The sequence below is a fragment of the Prionailurus viverrinus genome, chromosome A1 (genome assembly GCF_022837055.1).
Source record: "Prionailurus viverrinus isolate Anna chromosome A1, UM_Priviv_1.0, whole genome shotgun sequence".
Taxonomy (NCBI): Eukaryota; Metazoa; Chordata; class Mammalia; order Carnivora; family Felidae; genus Prionailurus; species Prionailurus viverrinus.
In genome coordinates, this window is record NC_062561.1 from 232,508,608 (window position 1) to 232,531,934 (window position 23,327).

The 23,327-nt window shown below is 51.2% G+C and overlaps 1 protein-coding gene across 1 annotated transcript in view; it reads left to right on the forward strand.

Annotated features, from left to right (window-relative positions):
* Positions 1-2,352: 2,352 nt before the first annotated feature.
* The window catches only part of DAP (death associated protein), a 64,108-nt gene continuing 43,133 nt past the window's right edge, over positions 2,353-23,327 (forward strand). The window contains exons 1-2 of the mRNA XM_047859498.1: positions 2,353-2,570; positions 14,485-14,581. Coding sequence (XP_047715454.1) covers positions 2,516-2,570; positions 14,485-14,581 — 152 coding nt within the window. The 5' untranslated portion in view covers positions 2,353-2,515. The remainder of the gene's footprint in view (positions 2,571-14,484; positions 14,582-23,327) is intronic.

Sequence of the window (23,327 nt, forward strand, 5' to 3'; positions counted from 1 at the left end):
TATTCTGCCACCCTGAGCACATGGCATTCGTGCCCTTAGTTGCCTCACGGTTGCAATAGGATTGCTCTGCTTTGCACCTGCTGTCTGAATTCGAGGCAGTGTGAGCCACGAGGTCAACACGAGAAAGAGCAGTTTTCACACCAACCGTGCAAAATTTTGCCACAAATCTCCCAACAAACCTCCACTTACATTTCCATGGCAGAATGTGCCCTCCCCTAGCTGCAAGGGAGGCTGGGAAAAACTCAGACGGTTTTTTTCCAAGCCAAGTTCCTTACACAACCACATTTTCTTCAGTAGTAATGCTATTGATTAGGCAGGTACCCCACACCGTAGTCTGGATGCTATTCTAGGTGGAAAGGTATTTGGGGCTAGGTGCGAGAATCAGGAATGCTGCTTTGAACATGTAAAACTAGACATGACTATCACACCAGGGTGTTCCAGTCAGCGTAGTCCCAGAACAGGCCTCAGGGCAGCCCAGTGGGGCCACCAAGGTCCTTGAGTAGCTTGACTCCCTCCTCAGAAGCTTCTTTCTTTTACCCCAGGGTTCCCTAGCAATGCCACATGCCCCTGAAGACGTCATCACTCTTCACATGCAGCTTTATGTCCCACTAGGGGCAAAAATGCTGCCAATTAAACTATAACACAATGTTTTCTAGAATTATTTTATACTTCTTAGAAACGGTTCTTTCAGAATTATTAAGACATGAGTCTTTACATAGCACTCATGCACGTACATAAAAAGGAAAATCTTCATACAATTAATTGGTTAGGTATCCTTAAAGGTCCTTTCCATTCAGGATCCATATCCAGAGTGTCTGTGGATTTTCTCACTGTTCCATTTAGAGTGTTAGTGATGGCTCACCTCTTTAAAAGAGCGCTCTGCTATTTATTTCGGATTTTCTTCTAAGCTGCTGACACCTGTCTGCGAGTTTTGATGTGAATGAATGTAAAAGAATGACAACTACATCATGACGGCCTCCTGGCCAACAACGATGTTGCTCTTAATGCTATTGAAATGTGGGGAGAAAGCCCCAGTGGGTAGAACATGCATATGTGCTGTGATGCACACTTGGGCAGCGTTGGGTTAGGCACCCAGAGGTCAAGGAGACAGTGGGAGTCTGAAGCTTAGTGGAGAAACAGGGGTAGAGAAATGGGTTTGCAGATTTGTTGTCCGTAAGTAAATGAATGACAGTCATCCCCATGGGCCTGCATGTTGCCATAAAACAAGATCCAGACAGAAGAAGGCTGATGATGAGCCTTAGAATATTCAAACGTCTATAAATCTAGAAATAAAGCCAACACACCTAACAGAGTTAGGACGAGGCTAAGGAGGAGGGGGACGGTCAGCTAGGTCAATGCTGACAGGTCAAGTAGGATGAGATGGAAAGGTGACCACCGGATTGGGCAGCATGGAGGTCATAAGTAACCTTGATAAAAGAACCATACCTGTTTGAGGGTAACCTCGGGGGCAGCTGGATTGGACTGGGCTGAGGGGTAAAGGGGGAGTGAGGTGTTTAACCTCTTTGATCAGTTGTATTGCCAAGGGTAGGATGTACAGCCAAGAGAGACGGTGGTATTTCCTTTCCTGAAGCCACTGGGCATGTTTGAACGCTAATTCGGCAAGGCGGGATGGATGGTGCAGGAGAGGATACCTGCAATTGCAAAGCGCTTGAGAAGGCGGGAGTGATGTGAAGCAGGGCACGAAGGCTAAGGATCAGCTTTGGCCAGAACCCAGATCCATCGCAACAGCACGCCGGGGGGCACAGAGGCAGCAGCGCAAGAACTCAGTCCTGGTCCCTGGCTTCACAGCGCTGTGTTTCTCCTGGGGGCTGCGGGGGGCACTCCCATATGCAGGGTCTTTGAGCAAATCCCTGCAATCCTCAGGCTCCTAGTCGGTCCCACGTGGGGTCTCATTTCCGCACATAATTAGTCGCTCCAAGTGTGAGCTGGGTGTGCACACCTGGCCGCGGGCCGGTTCCCAGACAACCTGCATCACCCCCTGCGCGCGCCACCCCGGCGGCAGTTTCCGCACCTCCGTCACCGCCCCTCCGGCGGGGGGGAGGGGTGAAGCGCGGCGCGAGAAGCGGCCACCCTCCCGCTGGGCCCTTTCGAAATCCTGCCGGAGTCTGTGCCAGCATCAGCCCCGCCTCCTCTAACCGCAAACACCCCACCCTCACCCTCCTTCTTCCTCCGGCGCCCGCGGCCGCAGCTTCCAACGTGGCGCTGCCAGCCGCGCATGCTCAGTGCACAGAGCGAGAGGGAGGGGCCGGGGCCGGCTGGGCGGGGCCGGGCGCAGTGACGACAACGCGCAGCCGCGGGCAAGGGAGACGCGCCACGTCGGCGCGCGGCGGCCGCGCCCCCTCCCGGCGACCGCAGTTGCTGCCTCCGTGCGCGGCCCCGCCGCGCGCGCCTCCTTCGCAGCCCGGCGCTCAAGCTCGCGCGCGCCTCCCTCCCGGCTCGCGAGCCCGCCGTGGTCGCCGTCGCCGTCGCAGCCCCTCGAACGCGCGGTCGCATCATGTCTTCGCCTCCCGAGGGGAAGCTAGAGACGAAAGCTGGACATCCGCCCGCCGGTACTGACTCGTTCCCACTTTCTCTCCCGCCGCGGGGCGCGAGGGCGGGCTCGAACCTGCGGACGCGGGGCGCGGAGGGGGCTCCGGGCGGGGGCGTCCGCCCCGGCTGCGGGGCGCGGGGGCCGCTCGGGGGCTCCGCTCGGGGGCTCCGCCTGGGCTCCGAGCGCCCCCGGCTTCGCCGGCCCGTGGGAGTTGCATGCAAATCAGAATGATTGGAAGAAAGTCGCTTGCACAACTTCCCCCGAGAAAGTTTGGGCCGAGTGCGTACTTAGAAGGGACAGACAGATGTCTTAGGAAAACGGGCAGCCGGGACGCTGAAAAGTCCGTGTGTGTCGTGTCGTGGTGACGATTAATTGTAGGCTGACAGCATTTCGTGCGGATAAAAGAACTAGAGAAGCGGAAATAATTTTTATCATTAATCACTCAGTGTGATTCCCCCCTCCCCTTCCCGACTTTCTTTCGCATCCAGCTCTTTCTTAAAAGTTTTTCCTCGGACTTTTTTTGTTGTTGTTGCAAATCCTGAACTTATGAGCCAAGGAAGTTAATTAAATCCAGGATAAAGAGTCAGCTTTCTCGAGGAAAAAAAAACGAATCTAAGCAGACTTTTTAAGTTCCTAGGGCCCACCTCTTCCCTCTCGGAGCAGGGTTCCCGTTTGTTCTTTCGACTCTGTCCAAATGGGTCGCTGTCTCTGGAATGACAATCGATCCATATGGAAGGACACAGGGAGAGACTCAAAGGCTACCGGCGCCTCTGTGTGTGGGGGTCTTTCAGAGTCTAAACTGTACACGTTAGTGTTATGAACTCAGCCTTCTAATAACAGAAGCCTTATGGAAACGTGGCTGCTTTCTGTGCCCCGTTTGGGCCCATTCTTGTTCCAGTAGAGTCGCCTAATTGCCATCTGCTGTCCTCACGTTAGGACACTAAGTCTCTGCCTCAACAGGGGCAACGGAGCAGTTTTTCAATAAGGTGCATTCCAGAGTAGGTAATATTTTTCACTGGTGAAAAAAGCTCTCAACAACACGAAAACTAACTGGCACTAGGGAAGAAAAATGGCTGACCGCCGTGTGGGGACTTAGGAGGCGTGGGATTTGGGGAAGACAGGCTTTGGGGCCATTTGTATTGCATTAGTTACAAAAAACAGGACCTCAGAGGGATTTCTTTTTTTTTTTTCTTTTTTTTTTTTTAAATTTTTTTTCAACGTTTATTTATTTTTGGGACAGAGAGAGACAGAGCATGAACAGGGGATGGGCAGAGAGAGAGGGAGACACAGAATCCGAAGCAGGCTCCAGGCTCTGAGCCATCAGCCCAGAGCCTGACGCGGGGCTCGAACTCACGGACCGCGAGATCGTGACCTGGCTGAAGTCGGACGCTTAACCGACTGCGCCACCCAGGCGCCCCTAGGGATTTCTTTTAAAGATAACTCTGACCTTGGATTCCTCCTGACAGGGATCCACGTCCAGCTGCCTGCTCACCTGGGCGGTTCTGCAGGAAGGAACCCCTCCGGTTGCAGTCATGTCCTTGGACTATGTGGCATTAGTCTGCCCATGGCTCCCCTGTCCCGGGGGAATGAGTGGCATTAAAGCGTATCTGTTGGAATGATACCAAATCCACGTAGCAGTAATTAAATTGCATGGAGAGACATATCCATATGGAGATTTTTAAGATCAGAGGTATAAACTGTACATTGTTAACTCCCTGGGAGAAATTTCTTAAAGGACTCTGATTTTCTGTGAATTTTGAACAGCTAAGGCTTTGCGAATTACAAACTGAATGGCTTATTTATGCCCTGAGGTGCAAGGAACCAACTTTTGTGCTGGTGAGCAGTGAACCTGGGGTTCTGAGTTTTGAGGCCTGTCACTTCTCTGGGGCTTACTTTTCCTAATCTTTGAAATGGGAGGGTTGGGCCAGCTGACCTTCCTCTGGGAAAGCCCAGGACACTCTTCAGCTCAGTCCCTTCCATCCATCAGAATCAGAGCCAAAGGGCGTTTAACCCCACAGGTAAACTCAAGTGACTTCAGGACAGGTCCTTCAGCCTTTGGGTTCCCAGTCAAGAAGGAGCTGCTCACTGTTATTCTGCATTTTCTGAGACTGGTCACTCTTGGCCAGAGTCGGAGGAAGGGCCTGGCATCCTGGCCCAGGGGCGCAGGTTAGAAAGGGGCTTTTTGCTTTCTGCGGCTTGGCTTGCGGTATTTTGCTTCCCAGTAGTGCCCCTCAGCGCACTCTCCCAGATCACAGAGTTCCCTGCGGGGAAGCTCAGGGTCTGCTTGCTTACTCCGGCCAGAGAGTAGGAAGCTCTGCAGAGTAGATGTTATTACAGAATTTAAAAAGAAAGAAAGAGAGAGAGAGAGAGAAAGAAAGAAAAGAAAGACCTGCTATAATAAAGAATAATCATCAAAGATAGCCAAGAGCACCGTTCATAAATCAAATAACAACCTTAAAAACTTTAGGAACCCTCTCATTAAGTGCTTAAGTTGGATGACAAAGACTTGTGCCTACATTCTCAATCAGAAACAATAAAATTCTCTCCCATGACTGTCTTCATGTTCTTTTGTGTTTTCTCGTTATTGCTGTCTGCACCAGGGACCCTCCTGTGCATCCCTACGACATTCCGTTTCCTTACTGTCACACTTACGTGCGCCTGTCTGCCTCTCTTCTTCTTGCTTCTGCCTGGGACTTACTGAGATCTTCATCCCCGGGGGGCTGGCACAGTGTCAGGCACAGAATAATACATAGCTCCCTAGTGAGTTTCTCCCAAGCCGAGCCTCTTCTCACCTCTCACTTTCCCCAGACAGAGCATGCAGGATGCACAAGGTCCCTGAACTTCTGAGCTGCCTCCAGTGAGTCGTAGTGATGCAGGGAGGCTGTGAGCCAGTTTAGGTAGCATCTTAGCAGCGAAAGTAGTAACCAGCCTGTGCTGAGTGTTACCGTGTGCCAGTGTTTCCCTCTACCCTTCTAAATTCTTGGCTGAGGACCCTCCTACTGCTCACAAAAGACAGACTGACAAGAGAAAAACAAACAGAAGTTTGGTAACACGGATGCCTCCTGTACTTATGGGAGAGACCAAGGAAAACGGAGTAGCTCCCCAAAGTGGCGCAAAGCACCACCTTAAATACCAGCTTCGGGGCAAGACTGGTGGAGGCATCACCTCCCAGGCTACAGTGCTCCTGTCATCCCGGCCGGGCCCTTGGCAAAAGTAATGAAGTCTTAATTTAAGATTGGAGACCTCCCACTGCTCTCAGCTACAAAGTATCTGCGGAGAAATGGGCTGAGACCGCTCGTTTTATGAGCATTCTTGCAAATACAGATTAGCAAAGTTAGAATTAGCGAGGTTCTGTTGCATCACACAGCAGGACCAGTGCGCCACGGCAGAAAGGAGAACGTAATTATCAGACACACTATTACTCATTTCTGCCTGTCTTCGGGAGTTTGTGGCAGCGACGTGGATAAAATCTCACTCTTCAAAACATTTTGCTGGCCCCGTTCCCCTCCATCTCCCAGGGTAGCCAACACCATATGTCAGTAAAGTTCTCGTATATCTATGGGATGCCTTTGAGCGTTACTAATTTTACATATGGTTTTCTTTGAAAAGTAGACTTCCCATCCCTTCTAGAGCTGAGTCGTACGGAAACATAAACACGACTGTATTTATTTAAAGTAAAACGGGAAGTAGACTGCTTTTTTTAGCAACTTCACGATAATTGAATTCTTTGTTACATCAGTCACTCAAATGTGAGTTAAGGATGCATTTAAAAGATTGTGGGTGATGGTTCTCCCTAAATCATCGCCAGAAGGTTTTTCATGTTACCGAGGCCAGTGTATTGCTAGCAATGAAAGACTCATTTGTCTTTTATTGTATTAAAGCATAAAGCCACAGATTTGCCGAGCTTGCCCCCAGTGTCCTCAACCCAGTCACTGATTAACGCTGGAAGAGTACAGGGAAGAGGTCTGCCTTCGCTCCTGACATGCCAAGAAAAGGAAAAAAAAAAAAAGGCCCTTCTAGTCACTGCATTTTTTTTCAGGCGCTTCAAGTCAGGGTGGAACGCAGCATTTCTAAAACACAGTTTAGGTTTCACTTTGCTCTTCAGGACTTTGCTTCGTGCACTGTGTATGTTCCTCCCATTCAGGACGACGCCCCATGCATTCGTGCTTGGTTCGGGACATGCTTTCCCCTTCCCCGCTTGGGGAATCTTTGTGTTTATATAGGGAACACTCACTATTGTATCAAGTACTGTATTAGTCCCAGTTATATTAAAAGTATGAAGTATTAATTACAGTTCTATCAGTAAGTCCAATAGTGCTCACTGCCCTAACAGACACCCCAGAATCCCGGGCTGAACTGGTCGAGGTTTGTTTCCCTTTCGGGCAGGCGGCCCTCCCACAAGGAGCAAGTGCAGGGGCCGGGGCCCCCGCTGGCATGGCCTGTGCGGAGGGGACAGTGGGTGTAGGCCGTGGTGTGGGGGCTTACGGTCACACCTGTGACTTCCACGTGTCACTGCATCACTTTTCTTTGGCTGCTGTAGCCAGCCTTGGCCAGAACCCAGTTCAGTGGCTCCAGCCCACCTGCAAGGGCGGCGGGGATGGGGAGTGAACCCCTAGCCTTATGCTCCAGTCCAGCCTTAGGCTCCAGTTGCTGGTGCCAGGTTTCTCTGCTGGGCTTCCAGGCTCGGACCCTATCCTCCCTGCACTTTTAGGGACTGGCTTCCCTAAACTGAAGGATACCCGTGTGGCTGCCCCCACCCCCTCCTCAGCTTTGGCCCAGGCTGCCCAGCAGGGTCCCCATCCTGGTCCAGTCACCGTGCAGTTTGTCCTTTGGGTCACAGCCCCGTTGCAGAATGGAGCGCGCACGGCTGCGGAGGGCAGCCCGGCCTGTCTAGGTCTGATCCAGAGCTCCAAGGCCATCACGCCATGACCCTGAACTTCATTTCCACCCCTGGAAAGTGACCGGATTGCCCTGTATAATGTCAGGGCCTTGCCACCTTCGTCTTTGATTCTAAGCACAGAATAGCAGTTTGCCTCCATTCTTCCTCTGCTCTCTTAGGGATCAAACCATCAGGGGTAAGTTTGGAAATTTTTCAGGGGCTCATTTTTTAGCACAAGTCATTGCTTCCCCCCCCCCCCCACCCACACACACACTCCCCCCCCCCCCACCCCGCCGCCTGTGGACCTGGAAGCCCCTGTCAGGACTGCTGGCCAGTGAGTTCTCCGTGCCCGCTCCTGGGGAGCTGTAGCTGCTAACTGCCGTGGACCTTGCTCCTTTGCCCCCATCTCCACCTGACCTCCCAGCCCTGGGGGGCGGGGTGGGGGGCCCGGCTCCACCTTCCACCCGGCTCACCTGCCCTGCCTGAGATTATTGGGTTTGCTCCTAACCTACAGCTTCCGGCTGGCTTCTGGTCTGGTTCCTTTTCTTCTCACCTGAACAGTTCTGGGACCCTCGCACCCCTTCTTTTTGCTGGACTAGCTTTCCCTCGAATAACATTTCAGCGGCTCTTGTCAGGTAAGAACAAAGGTGCGGTACACTTTTCACGATGCGCTGGGACACCTGCAGTTAGTGCTTTGGGGATATTTGTGTGAAACGGGGGCTGAGACGTGAGTAATCCTAGGGAGAGCCTTCTCGTCCCCCTGCCCGACTTCCAGCTGTGGGGCCCTCTAGCCTGCTACTGAGCAGGGACAGAGAAAGCCGCCAGCGACCCCCTTACAGCCAGCACACCCCGACCCCTGAGGGGATGCCCCGGCCACAGGAGAGTGTGCTCAATATGTCCCCCCTGGCAAAGTCTGACCAAGGAAGATGCTTCCCCCCCTCCCTTTACCCCTTAGGCAGGAAGCTCTCTGCAGAGAGCTTTGAAGGTCAAACTCATGGTCTTCCCCAGCCTGGTGGCAGTAATCAGAGCCTGCCCGGGCCATCACTGTGTGTTTCTATGCGGTCCGTGATGCTCTCTGTATTCTGGAAGGTCCAAGCAGAGAAAGGCCTGCAGGGTGCGGTTAAGGGCACAGGCCGCAGGGCCGGATCCGGCTCTGTGCTGGCTCGGCCCGCCGGCTCCCCCCGCCTCACCCTCGGGATCCACCCCGCGGTACCTGTGAGGTGGGAGATCACGAGGCCAGTGGTGAGAACGGTGCCTGCACATAGCCGTATGGTGAAATGGTGAGGAAGAGTGAAGCCGAAGAATGAGCCGGGATCTGATTCCCTGGAAGCTTCCACACTTAGATGGTGATACACTGACAACGGTCCTGCTGTTGGGTAGCTGACCACATCAGCGGAGCGCTTTACAGGGTGTCTCCCCCATCCCCCATCCCCCATCCCCACAAGCCTGGACCTTCATCCCGTCTTACATCTTAGGTGACTGTCGTGAGGGAAAGGCCAGCACCGAGGACACAGGCTGTGGAGGTCTAAGTACTAGATGCTGAGGGTTAAAACCCATTTAATAGGAGCAGCTACCGGCCGAGCCCTCGCCACGTGCCAGGCACTGGGGGAGCCGTGTCACATGGGCTAAGTCATTTAGTCCTCCGCACCCCCTGCTGGGAGAGCACGGTCTCCCCTTCCTCCCAGACGGAGCACCCCGAGCCACAGAGAACGGCAGCAACACACACACGTGCGAAGAGACGCGCGTGTGCACGCACACACCCGGGCAGAGCCAGGATTGGAACCCAGGGATCTGACTCCAGGATCATGCCCCTGACATGTGCACAGCGCTTCTAAGAGGCATCTGGGATTCTTTCATTTGAGAGAAATTCCGAGTTCTTTTTTTCCTAATGTCTCCTAAAAATACTCACATTTGCAAAGATTTCTGCAAAAATAACTCTGGCCTTTGTATTTTTTACAAATGAGGAGTTCTAGTGACGGCGATAAAACAGCCACAATAAATGCTGTCATAGATTTTGGCAGTTATCGCCAATTGAAATGAATGTGTCTCGGTGTTGAGTTATTATTATTATTGCCACTTTTTATTCCTGCATTAATCACCACACACGCTGTGAGGGATTGATGAAGTTCATTGTTTTTATAAACCAAATTAAATGAAGTGCTAACGGGGGGGGGGGGGGGGTGACTGAGCCTTGACGTGTAGTGACTTCGACAGAGCCGTGGGGCTTTGGGCTGGCTTATTTCAAATGTCGACTGGACCTTCATGGGCGGCTTTCTTTGTATGGTTATACAGCCCTTTTCACTTTCGTCCATTTCTAGAACATATCTGTGAGCTGTAGTTTCAAAGTGTTATGTCTGCCAAGTTGACACGAGTCAGGCATTGTTTTTTAAACGGGCCTGAGTATTAGTCACCTCCAGCTGCTGTAACAAAATCCCACAGGTGGGGTTTCGTTTTCTCAAAGTGCTTGGAGACTGGAGGGCTAAGATCAAGGTGCTGGCGGGTTTCTCCTGAGGCTACTCTCTCCTGGGCTTGCAGACCGCTGTCTTCTTGCTGTGTCCTCGTGTGACTTTTTCTCTGTGGCGGCATCCCCAGCGTCCTTTCTTTCTCTTAGACGGACACCAGCCCTATTGGATTAGGACCCACCCTAACAGCCTCATTTTAACTTCCTCACCTCTTTAAAGGCCCTATCTGCAACTACATTCTGAGGTGACAGGGCTGAGGGCTTCAACATGTGAACTCGGGGGACACAACACAGCCCATAGTAGCTTTGATCGATTTCTAATGGGTGTGGGCGAAGGGTGGGATATGTGGGGAGGAAATGAATTTTAAAAAACTTTAAAGGGCGCCCGGGTGGCTCAGTTAAGCATCTGACTTTGGCTTAGGTCATGATCTCGTGGGTTTGTGGGTTCGAGCCCCACATCGGGGTCTGTGCTGGCAGCTCAGAGCCTGGAGCCTGCTTTTGATTGTGTGTTTCCCTCTCTCTCTGTTCCTCCCCTGCTCATTCTCTGTCTCTCTGTGTCTCTCAAAAATAAATAAACTTTTTTTTTTTTTTAATTTTTTTTAATGTTTATTTTTTTGAGAGAGAGATTGACAGAGTGTGAGCAGGGGAGGGGCAGAGAGAGAGGGAGACACAGAATCCGAAGCAGGCTCCAGGCTCTGAGCTGTCAGCACAGAGCCCGACTCGGGGCCTGAACTCACAAACCGTGAGATCATGACCTGAGCCGAAGTCAGGCACTCAACCGACTGAGTCACCCAGGCACCCTAAAAATAAATAAACTTAAAAAAAATTTTTTAGAAAAAAAAAGTTTTAGGGGGACAATTCTTACAGCCCCCTTTAGCCAAAAACATAACTCTCTGATCTTACATTTCAATAGAGTAGAAAATTATCTTAACATGTTACAGAATTTTCTTTCAGTTTCTGTTTCTTAAGGTTTGACAGACTACTCAACCTGGAATATTGTGATAAGCCACCTGCAGTGGTGTTTTTGCTTGCTTTCTTTTCATAAAAAAAAAAAAAAAAAAAAATCTGAGCCCAAAGTGAGGGAGATCCCCAGGAACCACTCCCGAAGAAGAAACAAATTCAGAACAGTTAGCATGAGCCTTGGGCCCACATGAGGCAGGTGGTGGTTTCTCTTCCTCTTTGTATAAGGACACCAGTATATTGGATTAGGGCCCACCCCACCAGGCTCATTTAACCCAAGACCCAACATAAAATGGGGTGCTCAGAGGTCAAACCTGTGGAGCAAGGGAGAAGCCCATATGCCCAGCAGCACAACGGGATGGTGGGGAACCGCTCTCCTTCAGCCTGGGCTCCGATGGGGAAGAAGAAGTCTCCCTAAGAACGTGTAAACGCAGGGCCTGCCTTTACAGGGGCTAGGAGTTCAAAGCTACAGCTTGGCAATCCCTGTTCTGAGAAATCTGACGTAAAAAGGATTTCCAGGTGCCTGTACTGGTTTCACACAAGTGTACAACATCTTTCCGAAGGGAGGCCGCCTGCGCCCCAGGCCCCAGAGGCCCCCACAGACAAAGCCATTCTGAAGGAGAGCTCATAATGTACAATCACCAGAATGAGCATGACAGTCAGCAGACAAAACTTGCAGTGGGATTAGACTGCCAAGGACCTCAGATCATACAGTAATTGAATGTACAATGACACGAGTGTGCCTAAAACGATTGCACACAGAAAAGACTTAAAAACACAAGACACGAAAAAGACCCTATCAAGTAAAAGACGGGGTGAATTGGAAATGCCCTAGAAGTGAAAAATAAAATGATTGAAATAAAAATCAACAGATGGGCTCAGGGTGCCTGGGTGGCTCTGTCGGTTAAGCATCCGACTTCGGCTCAGGTCATGATCTCACGGTCTGTGAGTTCGAGCCCCGCGTCGGGCTCTGTGCTAACGGCTCGGAGCCTGGAGCCTGCTCCGGATTCTGTGTCTCCCTCTCTTTCTGCCCTTCCCCCACTTGCGCTCTGTCTCTCTCCTTCAAAACTAAACATCAAAATTTTTTTAAAACAGATTTTTGAAGAATTCCCACACAGGATTATATTTCCTCCTTTCCAGGTAGAAGGTACCCTTGAAGAGAATTCGTATTGGTGGCAGATGTGTCCTCAGACACAGTCCTTTATGTTACCCGCCCTCTGCTTTGCATTTTTCCGACGGGCTGCTTGCTGCTAGGCGCTGTTGGCTTCGAAGCAGGTGCTGTCGGCCTCCTGAAGCCCAGGCCACAAACTCTGGCTGGGAAATTGAAAACTAATAACCCCCGAGTGTGGGAACCTGAGCACGTTTTTCACATTCTCCTTCCTGTTCTTTAGAATCATAAGGAAGCTTGCCCTGGACTTTTCTTAATTCAGCAGGGGCCCGAGGACACGGTCTGCCATGTTGGCTGTCTGTGAGCAGAGCTGTGCGCAGGAGGGGGGGCTACACGGAGAGCCCCACACCACGACCCTGAGGGCGGTGAGCACCGGTCACTGGGCTGCACTTTGTTTCAAGTACTCGCCGCCTTAGTCCTGTTCGGGCTGCTGTGTCGGGGCACCACAGACTGATGGCTTATAAACAACAGAAGCCTCTCGTGGTGCTGGAGTCTAGAGGTCCAAGATCAAGGCACCAGCAGGTTCGGTGGCTAGTGATTTGGCTGGCTGGTGCGTAGATAGCCATCTTTTTGCTGCGTCCTCACACGGGGGGAAAGGACAGGGTACCTCAGTGGGGTGGGGGCTGGGGGTCTTTCATACGAGCCCTAATCCCATCCAGGAGGGCTCTACCCTCATGACCTAATCACCTCCCTGAGGCCCCACCTCCGAACACTGTCACACGGGGGTAAGGTTTCAACAGCTTCTCTTATTTAAAGATCTCAGGATGCATCTCTTACCCCCTTTCTGCAGATGAAGCAGCGAGGCTTTGAGGGGCTAAATAGTCCAAAACCATACAGCTGAGGGCAATGTGGTGGCTTACTGACCCCACAGCACGTGCCCGTGACAGTCACGGGAGGCTGGCTGTTTGAGGATATAAGGCCGGCATTTCCAAACTCTTCTGTGGAGGACTATGGTCCTGAAGGATGAGAACCAGCATTACTGGGGTGGGAGGGACTCGTGGCGTCATATGAACGTGGGGAAGGTGCTCTGCCCTGTGCCCCTCATAAAGCTCACAATGCATGCTAACGGCCAAGAAAATCTGGCTTGAAGAAATGCATTAATTTGTTCAACCTAGCATTTCCCACGCTAACAGATCCTAGAGTCCCCATTTTTGGTGTTTTGTTTTTGTGTTTGTTTTCTTGGAAGGCAGTATTAACGTATTAGCCATTGAGGAAACACAAGTCAAAGTACAATAAGGTAACACTCCACACCCATTAGGATGGCCACAATGAAAAAGTTAGCCAGTAACAAGTGTCGACGAGCATGCGGAGAAACGGGAACCCACAGACCGGTTGGCATGTGAAATGGCGCCATGGCCTTGGAAAGCCGCTTGGCAGCTTCTCAGAAGGATGAGTACAGTCACCGTGGAACACAGCTACCCCACTCCTAAGCGTGCGCCCACGGGAGGGAAGGTGTATATCCACGTCTCCACACACAAACTTGGACACACGTCGCTCATGGCTGCATCCTTCATACTAGGCACAAGGCGGAAACAACCTGGATGTCCAACAGACAAAGGGACACGGAAAATGTGGTCTTCCGTGCCAAGAACACCACCATGCAGCCATAAAAAGGAATGAAGGGCTGACACGGGCTGGTGCGTGGATGAATTTTGGAAACATGCCGAGTGAAAGAAGCAGGCCAGATACGCACAACAGGCAAAGCCAGACGAGGGGCTGCTATGAGCTGGGGGGAGGGGCGCCTGGGGAGGGGCCGTTAGCGGGGATGGGGTTTCTGTCTGGAGTGATGACGGCGTGCTGGAGTCGATTGTGGCGATCGCCATACAGCAGTTCGGAGCACACTCACAACCATTGATTGTGCCCCGTGGGCGGGCAGCTTGTGTGTGAATTATGTGTCAGGAAGGCCACTTTTAAAAACAGTTAACGTGTGCCCACAATGAGGCTTCACAATGTAGTTTGGGAACGGCTGCCACAGACGTTTTGGCTTCTGCCCGCGTGGGCTCTGTGACCGTGGCACGGCAGCTGTCCCGTGTCACCTGTGGCTGCATGGTCCCATCCACAGCATCATCAGTATTTGAGAAAATGTCACAGGGCGGGGATTAAGGGGGACCCCGTTGAGTCAAGACGATGTACAGAAAGAACCCATAGCAAGCAGCCACCTTGTCCACGTGGTTTATCCTCCGGGTCCGCTCCTGCTCTTGCAAAGTTCTTGTAAGAAACAAATGGAACAAACAAGAGCCTTGGAAAGCGTCTGAGTGGATCTGGAGTCAAAGATCGCCTTGGCTGCCACGTCGTCCTCACACTGACCTCTGTCGTTAATCGTTGTCACTGCCCGGTCGTCGGGACTAACGTGTGGCCGTGGGGGTGGGGGTGGGGGGGGCGAACCTTTCCAGCTAGCTCCCCTGGGCCTCTGTCTGGTGCTTGCGTTGCCACATCAATCACACCCCACTCTGTTTCTGTTGTAGTGAAAGCTGGCGGAATGCGCATCGTGCAGAAGCACCCGCATTCGGGAGACACCAAAGAAGAGAAAGACAAGGACGACCAGGGATGGGAGAGTCCCAGGTGAGCACACGGGCGACTGTGTGTGTTTCACAGCCGCGTCACTCGGTTACACGTGAGGTTTGTTCTCCTCCCTGCACGTCTGGTGACCCCTCGCCCTGTGGGGTCCTGCGCCGCGTGTTTCTTTCCTACTCAGTGAGGCTCTGTCCCCAGACGGGAGAAGCGGGCATCTGGAGCCTCTGCCCTGACTCAGGCGGGGCGTATGCTTACTGTCAGTCCATGGGCAGTGCCCTCAGTTTCCACGACAGTATTGAAATCGCCTTGAGACCTGTGAAAACGCCGTTCTGGTTGAATCTCTGGGGCGGGCTGGCATCTGTGCAGCTAAGACAGTGAGCTACAGATTTAAAACCGTCCACAGGTATCTGGACTCTGGTTCTTCAGCCAAATCGAAACCAGTGGGGCCACACCCTGAGGTGCGCCCAGGTGTCCTTAAATGACCTCTCTGCCCCTCACTCCCCGGGTCCCCGACAGCTCATCTGTCTGCGGCGCCCCCAGTTTTCCTGGGAGGTTCTGATGTCGGGTTTGGCTGCAGAACCTCGCTGTAAATCTATTCCTTTCCACCCTGTAATATGCAAACGTGGGCCACAAATACATACACGTCTCTCTGAGCTTGTCTGCGAAAAAGAGTGAACCCCAGGCCTTCTGCCTTACGCCGTGTCCCCAGAGGGTGTCTCCACCGGCTGGAGGAGGAAAGTCAGCGTGGGAAGGGTCTGGAAGGTAGCTAACCCATGTTTCTGCTCATCTCCTTGTTTCAGTCCAACAGTCCCGCTGAACTGAAAATCTCCCCGATTTTCACATGGGACACAGGTCCACGTGCCTGTGCCGTGTGCCTCGCAAGTTATTGGATCCGGGATTTAAACCTGGGTCTAACAGGGCCCAAACAGGCCAGGCTTCCAAAGAGTAGCTCCCAAGAACACATGTCCCCTGAAAAGACATCCATGTTCTCAGAAACCCCACGTGTCCCTGTAGGGTATGAGTTATAGTGCAGTCACCTGGGGGCAAACAAAAGTAGGGGCAAACTTTCTGGGCGATTATTGCCCGTTTTAAATCATGAGATCAGCCATGTCGAGGTTCTTTTTTAAAAGGAGGCAGTTGGGGCGCCTGGGTGGCTCAGTCAGATGGGCATCCGACTCCAGCTCAGGTCGTGATCTCGCAGTTCACGAGTTCGAGACCCACGTCGGGCTCTGTGCTGACAGCTCAGTTAAGAAAATTCTAGAATTGCCTGCCTCACTGGCTATTTTCACAAAGCCATGTTTGGAACATAACAGCATCGGTAACTCTCCTAGAGGTCCACAGTCCTGTATCCGAAAACCTTGGGGCCCAATTTATTTCAGAATTGAGAAATTTGGGGGTCCTAAGAGGATGAAACCATGAACACGTAGCACCCGTAGTGAGGCCTCAGGCAGCATATTGGAATCTGTGTATGATGTTTTTAAATTTACAGAGTTGGGTCAGCTCAGGTTAACTTTTGCCTCCGTCTGAGTTACAAGGAAACTTTCAGTTTTTGGACATTTCTTGAACTCAGTATCGAGTAGGAGAGCATGGGCCTGTGGGATTTCCTCCACCACAAAACCTGGGAGGCCCCGTCTTTATATCCAGTCATTCCATAAGGGACAAAGAGGATGAGAGAGAGAGACTTGGCTGGGGAGCAGATGGAACACACTTTTCTGTGAGAGTTCCAGCGGAGTAAGGCGCAAATAGCTATTTCCCTGTGAAACGGTGTCAATATAGTGAGAGTCGATCATTTATTAGCATGTCTAGAAATACAGACCGAACAGCCTACTCGTTTTCTTTCTATTGATTTTTTTTCATGAGGTGAAATACAGCGTTTAGGGAAGACATGCTATTTACATAAATATGCCAGAGGACGATTGAGTGCAAGACACAGGCGTGAGCACAGCGGCACCCTGGACCTTAACGTCCTACCTCAAAGATTTCTTCTCTGTGGGGCCAAGAACTCCGAAGCAGGCTGATTGCAGAGCAGGGTTTGCATAACATGTGAGCAAGGGTTGTTTGTTTGTTTGTTTGTTTTCTCCCTGCAGCGACATTGCTGTAATATGTGCCTTAGGAGTGTGTTGGCTCCTGTGCTCTTGACTTCGGCCTTGCTCTTGACCGCTGTGGGTTAAACCACTTGACACGCCGTTGGCAGATGGGGTTAGCCTCTCAAGGCCCTTAAGCCGTCGACAAATGTTGCCGACACACGTCCTTCCAGGCCTCTGCGCCCCGCCTGGTACTCTTCGTAAGAGATTATTTCCACCACTAAGCACTCCTCAGCTGTCTGGTGGGCTGACTGAGTCATCACAACCCGTCACCGTCGCCAGTATTCTAGAATGCAGGACATCTGGCCCTGTCCTTGGTACCCTGTCTGCATTAGTTCATTAAATCCTTGCAACTACTCTATTTCTTATCATCCCTGTTTCTGAGTTGGTTATCGATTAACCCCATTCCAGATTGCTACTCCCCCTTCAACAGCTCAGAGGGGTTAATTGACTTCCCCAATGTGGCACAGCAAATGAGTGGCAGAGCCAGTATTCCAGCAGAGTCCAGAGTCCTCACTATCGACCTTAGGCTGTGCTTGCGAATGGAGCACCTGTTTTGTTCTGGGCACTTCCTAAGTGCTTCACATCAGATGTAAAGCTCACACCACCTGGGCGCCTGGGTTAATGCATCCGACTCTCCATCTGGGCTTAGGTCATGATCTCAGGGTTCGTGAGTTTGGGCCCTGCATCCGGCTCTCTGCCGTCAGCACAGAGAGAGCCTGCTTCCAGTCCTCTGTCCTCCTCTCTCTCTCAGTGCCCCTCCCCTGCTCTCTCTCACAAAAATAAATAAACATTAAAAAAATATTAAAAAAAAAAAAATAAAGCTCAAACCACCTATAGGCGGGTATTACTGTGCCCATTATAGAGATGAAGAAACCGAAGTTTAGGGAGGTGATCTGGCCCAGTGACACGTAGCCAGTGAGTGGCCAGGCCAGGATTCAGCCCTGATTCTGTCTGGCCCCTAATATGCTGTAGAAGCCCCCAAATTGACACAGTAAACAGAGTATATTGACGGAATGTAAATCCAGTCCCTAAACTGGTTGAGTCCGGATTGCCCGTGACCTTTCCCATAGTCCTCTAGCCCGTGATTCCACCCATGCAGCTTTGCTGTCAGTAGATGGTGTGATTATCATTTTCTAGGGTTTCGGGGAGGCGGGATAGGCTGTATTTACTTTACCTATAAAAAGGCCTGCTTATGTACAGACTTTAAACATTTCATTATTCTGTTGGACGTATCATGGCATGTGACTTCAACATCCACATGACCCTGGTCCTAAAGTTTGATGATGTTTCACGTTTGGGTCCAGGTGTCCTCTGGACATAAAAATAAGTGTAGAGTCTCAAATGCAAAGCTCTTTGCAAAGCTCTCTGCTTTCCTTTCCAGGCTTTTATAACTGGCTCGTCTTTACATTTCCTGACTCATCTCTGGTGGCTTCCTTCCTCATTAATCTGAAAATCAAATACTGATCACAGAATAACTGGAGCATTATTGTGTGACACACACACACACACACACACACACACACACACACACCTTTTACTTGCAATTGTTTTGTGTTGCACATATTCATGCTATTCTTCCTCCCTTTAATCTTGTCATTTTCTGGGGTTTTACAGATAATTTCCTAGACTGCCAGGCCGTTTTGAGATGCTACATTTTAAAAAGGAAAAAAAAGAAATAGCAGAAATTTGAAAATGTTGCCCTAGAGTTCCTGTCAAGCTGGGCACTAGCTCCGTGTGGCTCTTCATGGCCCAGAAGAGGCCTAGAGCTTTGAAATTCTTCGCCAGTGCTGTCCTGAGTAGCTGCTAGATCCCATGTCAGAACTGACCCAATTAAGGAAAGCCGTGGTTTTCCCCAAAGCCTCGTGTCGAGCGTATTGAGATGAAGTGCTCACTGTGATTAGGCGAAGGGGAAATTGCAGACACAGCATGGACTTCAGGAGCCGGTAAGACTCGCTAGAGAACACGGTTCAGTGTCGAACATGTCCTGAGGTCCTACCACGAGTGGAGCTTGGGACAAGAGATTGAAAAGCGTACGTGACAGGAGGAGTGACGAGAAATGCAAGGGTCTGGGTGTGGGCGAGGTCGGGGAGAGAGGGGTGGAAGGAAGAAGGAGATAAGGGTGGGATTGATAAGGACCCGGAGCGGACAGCCCTGGCTGAGCGTGGCCGTCTTTTCACCCTGACTTAGAACCTCACGTACCCGAAAAATAAGCAAACAATTCAAATTTTGCCACGTGTGGGAGAGATCCAGAATGGAATCCGAACAGGAAGAGGTGAACTTAATTGTAATACAGATGATTACTCTAAGCCATTAAAAGGACTGGGGAAGAAAATACCTTAACCAATAATTTTGGAAAACAGTATTCTGACTGGATACTCTAAGACTGAAGACAACAACACACACAAACACACACACACACATGCACACGCACACGCACACACACACACACCTGTCCCAAAATGCTGCACACTAGTTAGTAGATGTGTTTCTTACAGGGGTTTGGGTTAGCAATTCTGAAATTGCTTTGGTGTTTGAACAAGTATATAAATATGTCGTGGATACTGAGAGTGAAGCTTCTCACTGCCAGAGGGAGAGGTTACAGCTGGAAAGAGGGAACTGAAATGAGCTTTGTGGCGTTGAATTGAATTAGAGGTATTCGTATGAACTCAGTTTTAAAAGATGGGTGGATGGATAGGAGACAACATCCAGATGTGTACATACAGGCAGAAGTAAAGATGGGGCGCCTGGGTGGCTCAGTTGGTTAAGTCTGTGACTTGATTTCAGCTCAGGTCATCAGCTCATGGTTCATGAGTTCAAGCCACGCGTCGGGCTCTGCGCTGACAGGGTGGAACCTGCTTGGGATGCTTTCTCTCCCTCTCTCTCTGTCCCTCCCCCACATCTATCTCCCTCTCTCTCTGTCTCTCAAAATAAATAAATAAGCTTTTAAAAAGAAAAAATAAAGACAGATGGGGAGGGTTGGTGCTCATACCTGTATTTCCTTGCTGTGTTCAGCAGGAGCCTAAACACCTATGAGAACTGACACCCATGTAACCCTGAGCGTCACTTGGACCCGGATCTTTGTTTCAAACACTTCTCCCCCATCACGGGAACCAGGGTTCCTTGCAGAAGTGGTAAATTCCAGGGCCGGGGCAGGAAAAATCCTAGATGAGCCTGGAACAGCTTGTAGGGCCAGGACAAGAGGATGCAGTGTGACAGATGATGGGGCTCATCAGGACAGAAGGCCACTGGGAGGAGCTCCTCATGGCCAAAGCTGGAGCAGTCAGCAGCCAAATGACAGTACTGGATTATAACCCACAAGGTAAAATAAACATCCCTAAGCGCATCCTGATATAAGTAATTGAATATATAAATGAGGAGAAGAGACAGCTCTCACAGCAGAATTTTAATTAAGAATTATGTAAGGAAGGAAATAGACCATCACCAACAGGCAAACAGCTCAGTCACCGTTGCAGACAAGGTCCACCAATGGATGTTACGAAGAGTGGGAGGAAGTCTAAGGAGAAACAGGATATTTGCATAGTCTCAAATATCTCCCCCAGCATATGTATTAATTATAAAACAAGGAGTATTCTGGGGCGCCTGGGTGGCTCCATCGATTAAGCGTCCAAATTCGGCTCAGGTCATGATCTCACGGTTCACGAGTTCGAGCCCCGCGTTGGACTCTGTGCTGACAGCTCAGAGCCTGGAGCCTGCTTCGGATTCTGTGTCTCCTTCTCTCTCTGCCCCTTCCCTGCTTGCTCTGTGTGTGTGTGTGTGTGTGTGTGTGTGTGTGTGTGTGTGTGTATGTCTCAAAAATAAACATTAAAAACATAAAAAATTTAAAAAACAAAGGGTATCCTTACACTGGCGACCATGAAAAGGACACTTGTTTGCAGCGTAAAAACTGAAAGAAGACAGCAGAGTGCCATCTTGTCCGACCTCGTACGGAACTACACGTCAATGATCATTTTTTGCTGCTCTGCGCATGTCTGTGGACCACCACAAAAAGTGCTGCGAGTGTTTGTTTCTCATCAGAATTCCACCTGCTGCTTTTAGCGTTCACCCGTGACCTTGCCTGGAAGTCATCACTGTATGGATGCTGTATCACTACGGGGCCACCATAACACATGCAACAAAGCAGTGGCTAAAATAACTGATGCATAGCGCCTCACAGTGGTGGAGGCTGGAAGTCCAAGATCAGGTGTCCCCAAGGTTGGTTCCTTCTGAGGCTGTGAGGGAGGATATGTCCTGTGCCCCCAGCCCTGGTTTCTGGTGGTTTGCTGGCCATCCTTGGCGTTCCTTGGCTTATAGATGCCTCACCTCGATCTGTGTCGATCTGTCCACGTGGTGCTCACCCTGTGTCTCGTCACATCATCTCTCTGTGTATGTCTGTCTCTGGGTCCAAGTTTCCCCTTTTTGTAAGGACATGAGTCATTGGATTGGGGCAGGCCCTAGAGACTTCATTTTAACTCAGTTACTTCTGTAAAGACCCTATTTCCTAGAAAGGTCAAATTCTGAGGTTCTGCGGTTAGGATTTTACATAGCCGTTTGGGGGAAAGAAGTTCAGTCTCTAACAGATGCCAGTGCTAACCTGTGGCCATTTTTAATGGTTGTCTCACTTAAAGTGAATTAAAAAAAATTTTTTTAAATATAATTTATTGTCAGATTGGTTTCTATACAACACTCAGTGCTTATCCCAACAAGTGCCCTCCTCAATGCCCATCACCCCCTTTCCCCTCCCTCCCATCCCCCAAGGGATACAGGAACGCTAAAAAAAATTTTTTTTAACATTTATTTATTTTTGAGGGAGCCGGAGAGTGCGAGTGGGGTAGGGGCAGAGAGTGAGGGAGACAGAGGATCCAAAGCGGGCTCTGCCCTGACTGCAGAGAGCCCAATATCGGGCTCGAATTCACAGACGATGAGATCGTGACCTGAGCCGAAGTCAGACGCTTAACCGACTGAGTCGCCCAAGTGCCCCTAAAGTGAATTCTTAAGAAATAAACAGATTCCGAGAAACTTAACAGAAGACCATGGGGAAGGGGAAGGGGAAAAAAAAGGTAGAGAGGGAGGGAGCCAAACCATAAGAGACTCTTAAAAACTGAGAATAAACTGAGGGTTGATGGGGGGGGGGGTGGGAGGGAGGGGAAAGGGGGTGATGGGCATTGAGGAGGGCACTTGTTGGGCTGAGCACTGGGTGTTTATGGAAACCAATCTGACAATAAATTTCATATTAAAAAAAAAGAAATAAACCTTTATAACTGAAGGTAAGGGATAGCACAGCCTACACGCCTGAGATTACTTCTGTAAGCCATCATCTGTGTTGGAACGTTAGTTGCACCATTGTTGAGCCAATGTCAGCATCATCCGCACTTTCCACTGTGGTCTTTTCTATCCAGGCCAGTTGTCAGCTGCCGTTTAGAAGAGCTGTGTCCTCCCTGAGATGCGTGAAGATGCAGTGGGCTGGGGGTGCTGAGTGCCCACCGGCTACCAACGTCTGTCCTGTTGCGGGCGCCCTGTGCTGGCGGGCGGGGCCCGTGACACGGCGGCCACAGACCCCTGCCCTGGGCCGAGGGCAGAGAGTTGATGTGGTGGCATCAGGCGACCCGGAATGTCCTTGGGAAGGGGGTACGTGGCTGTCACCCGCTTGTGGCCTGAGGTGCCTCCTGGAGGGAGAAGCGGTTCTGAGGGCACCGTGTGAGCCCAGAATAGAAAGCCCGAGATCTCACGGCAGCCCGAAGAGCGCTGAACAGCCCTGACTGCCGCGGTGACGAAATGGGGGAGACTCTGGGCACAGGTGGGCGCCTCTCACTGCCAGGTTTGCCTACGCGAGACTCGTAGATCAGTGCTCTACGTCTGCAGGTGACGCGGGGCGGGGGTGCAGCGTCAGCATTCGTATACCGGCAGGGAGCAGCGAAAGTGATCCTTCAGCCGGTGGCAACTTGGGCAGGAGAACGCTGACAGAGCAGGTGCGGGTCCCCACATCCCCACACGGCTGCCCGGGTCGGCCGGTGGCCCCTGTGACGGGCTGCCGGGGGAGGGGTGTCCATCTGCAGTCACAGAGTCTGCAGCCTGTCCTGATGTCAGCCCTCCCTCCCTCTGCTCGGGAGGGCCGAGTCCCCAGCTTCCAGCAGGTGTGAACTCCTATCAGGCTGGCAGCCTCTCCCGAAGAAGCAGGGTATCCATTTCCTAGGGCTTCCGGAACGAAGTGCCACAGACGGGTGGTTTCCACAGCAGAGGCGTTCTCTCGAAGTTCTAGAGACAAGGATGTCAGTGGAGCCAAGTGCCCTCGGAGGCACTGGGGAAGGAGGCTTTCCAGGTGTCTCCCCCGGTGGCTGGCACTTAGTTCCTTGGCTGGTGGCCACATACAGATCTTCACCTGGCGTTCCTCCTGTGCCTGTGTCTGTGTCCAGTCTCCTCTTTCATAAGGACGCCATCCTGTTGGGTTAGGATCCCTCCCTGCCCCAGTGTGACCTCATCTTAACCGACCACACTTGCAACCACCCCATTTCCAAACAAGATGACATTTTGAGATACTGGGGGTAAGGACTTTAACTGAGAAATTGGAAGGGGACCCGGGGCCCCTGGGTGGCTCAGTCGGTTAAGCATCCGACTTGCGCTCAGACTTCCTCTTGCGGTCTGTGAGTTCGAGCCCCGCATCGGGCTGTGTGCTGACAGCTCAGAGCCCGGAGTCTGCTTTGGATTCTGTG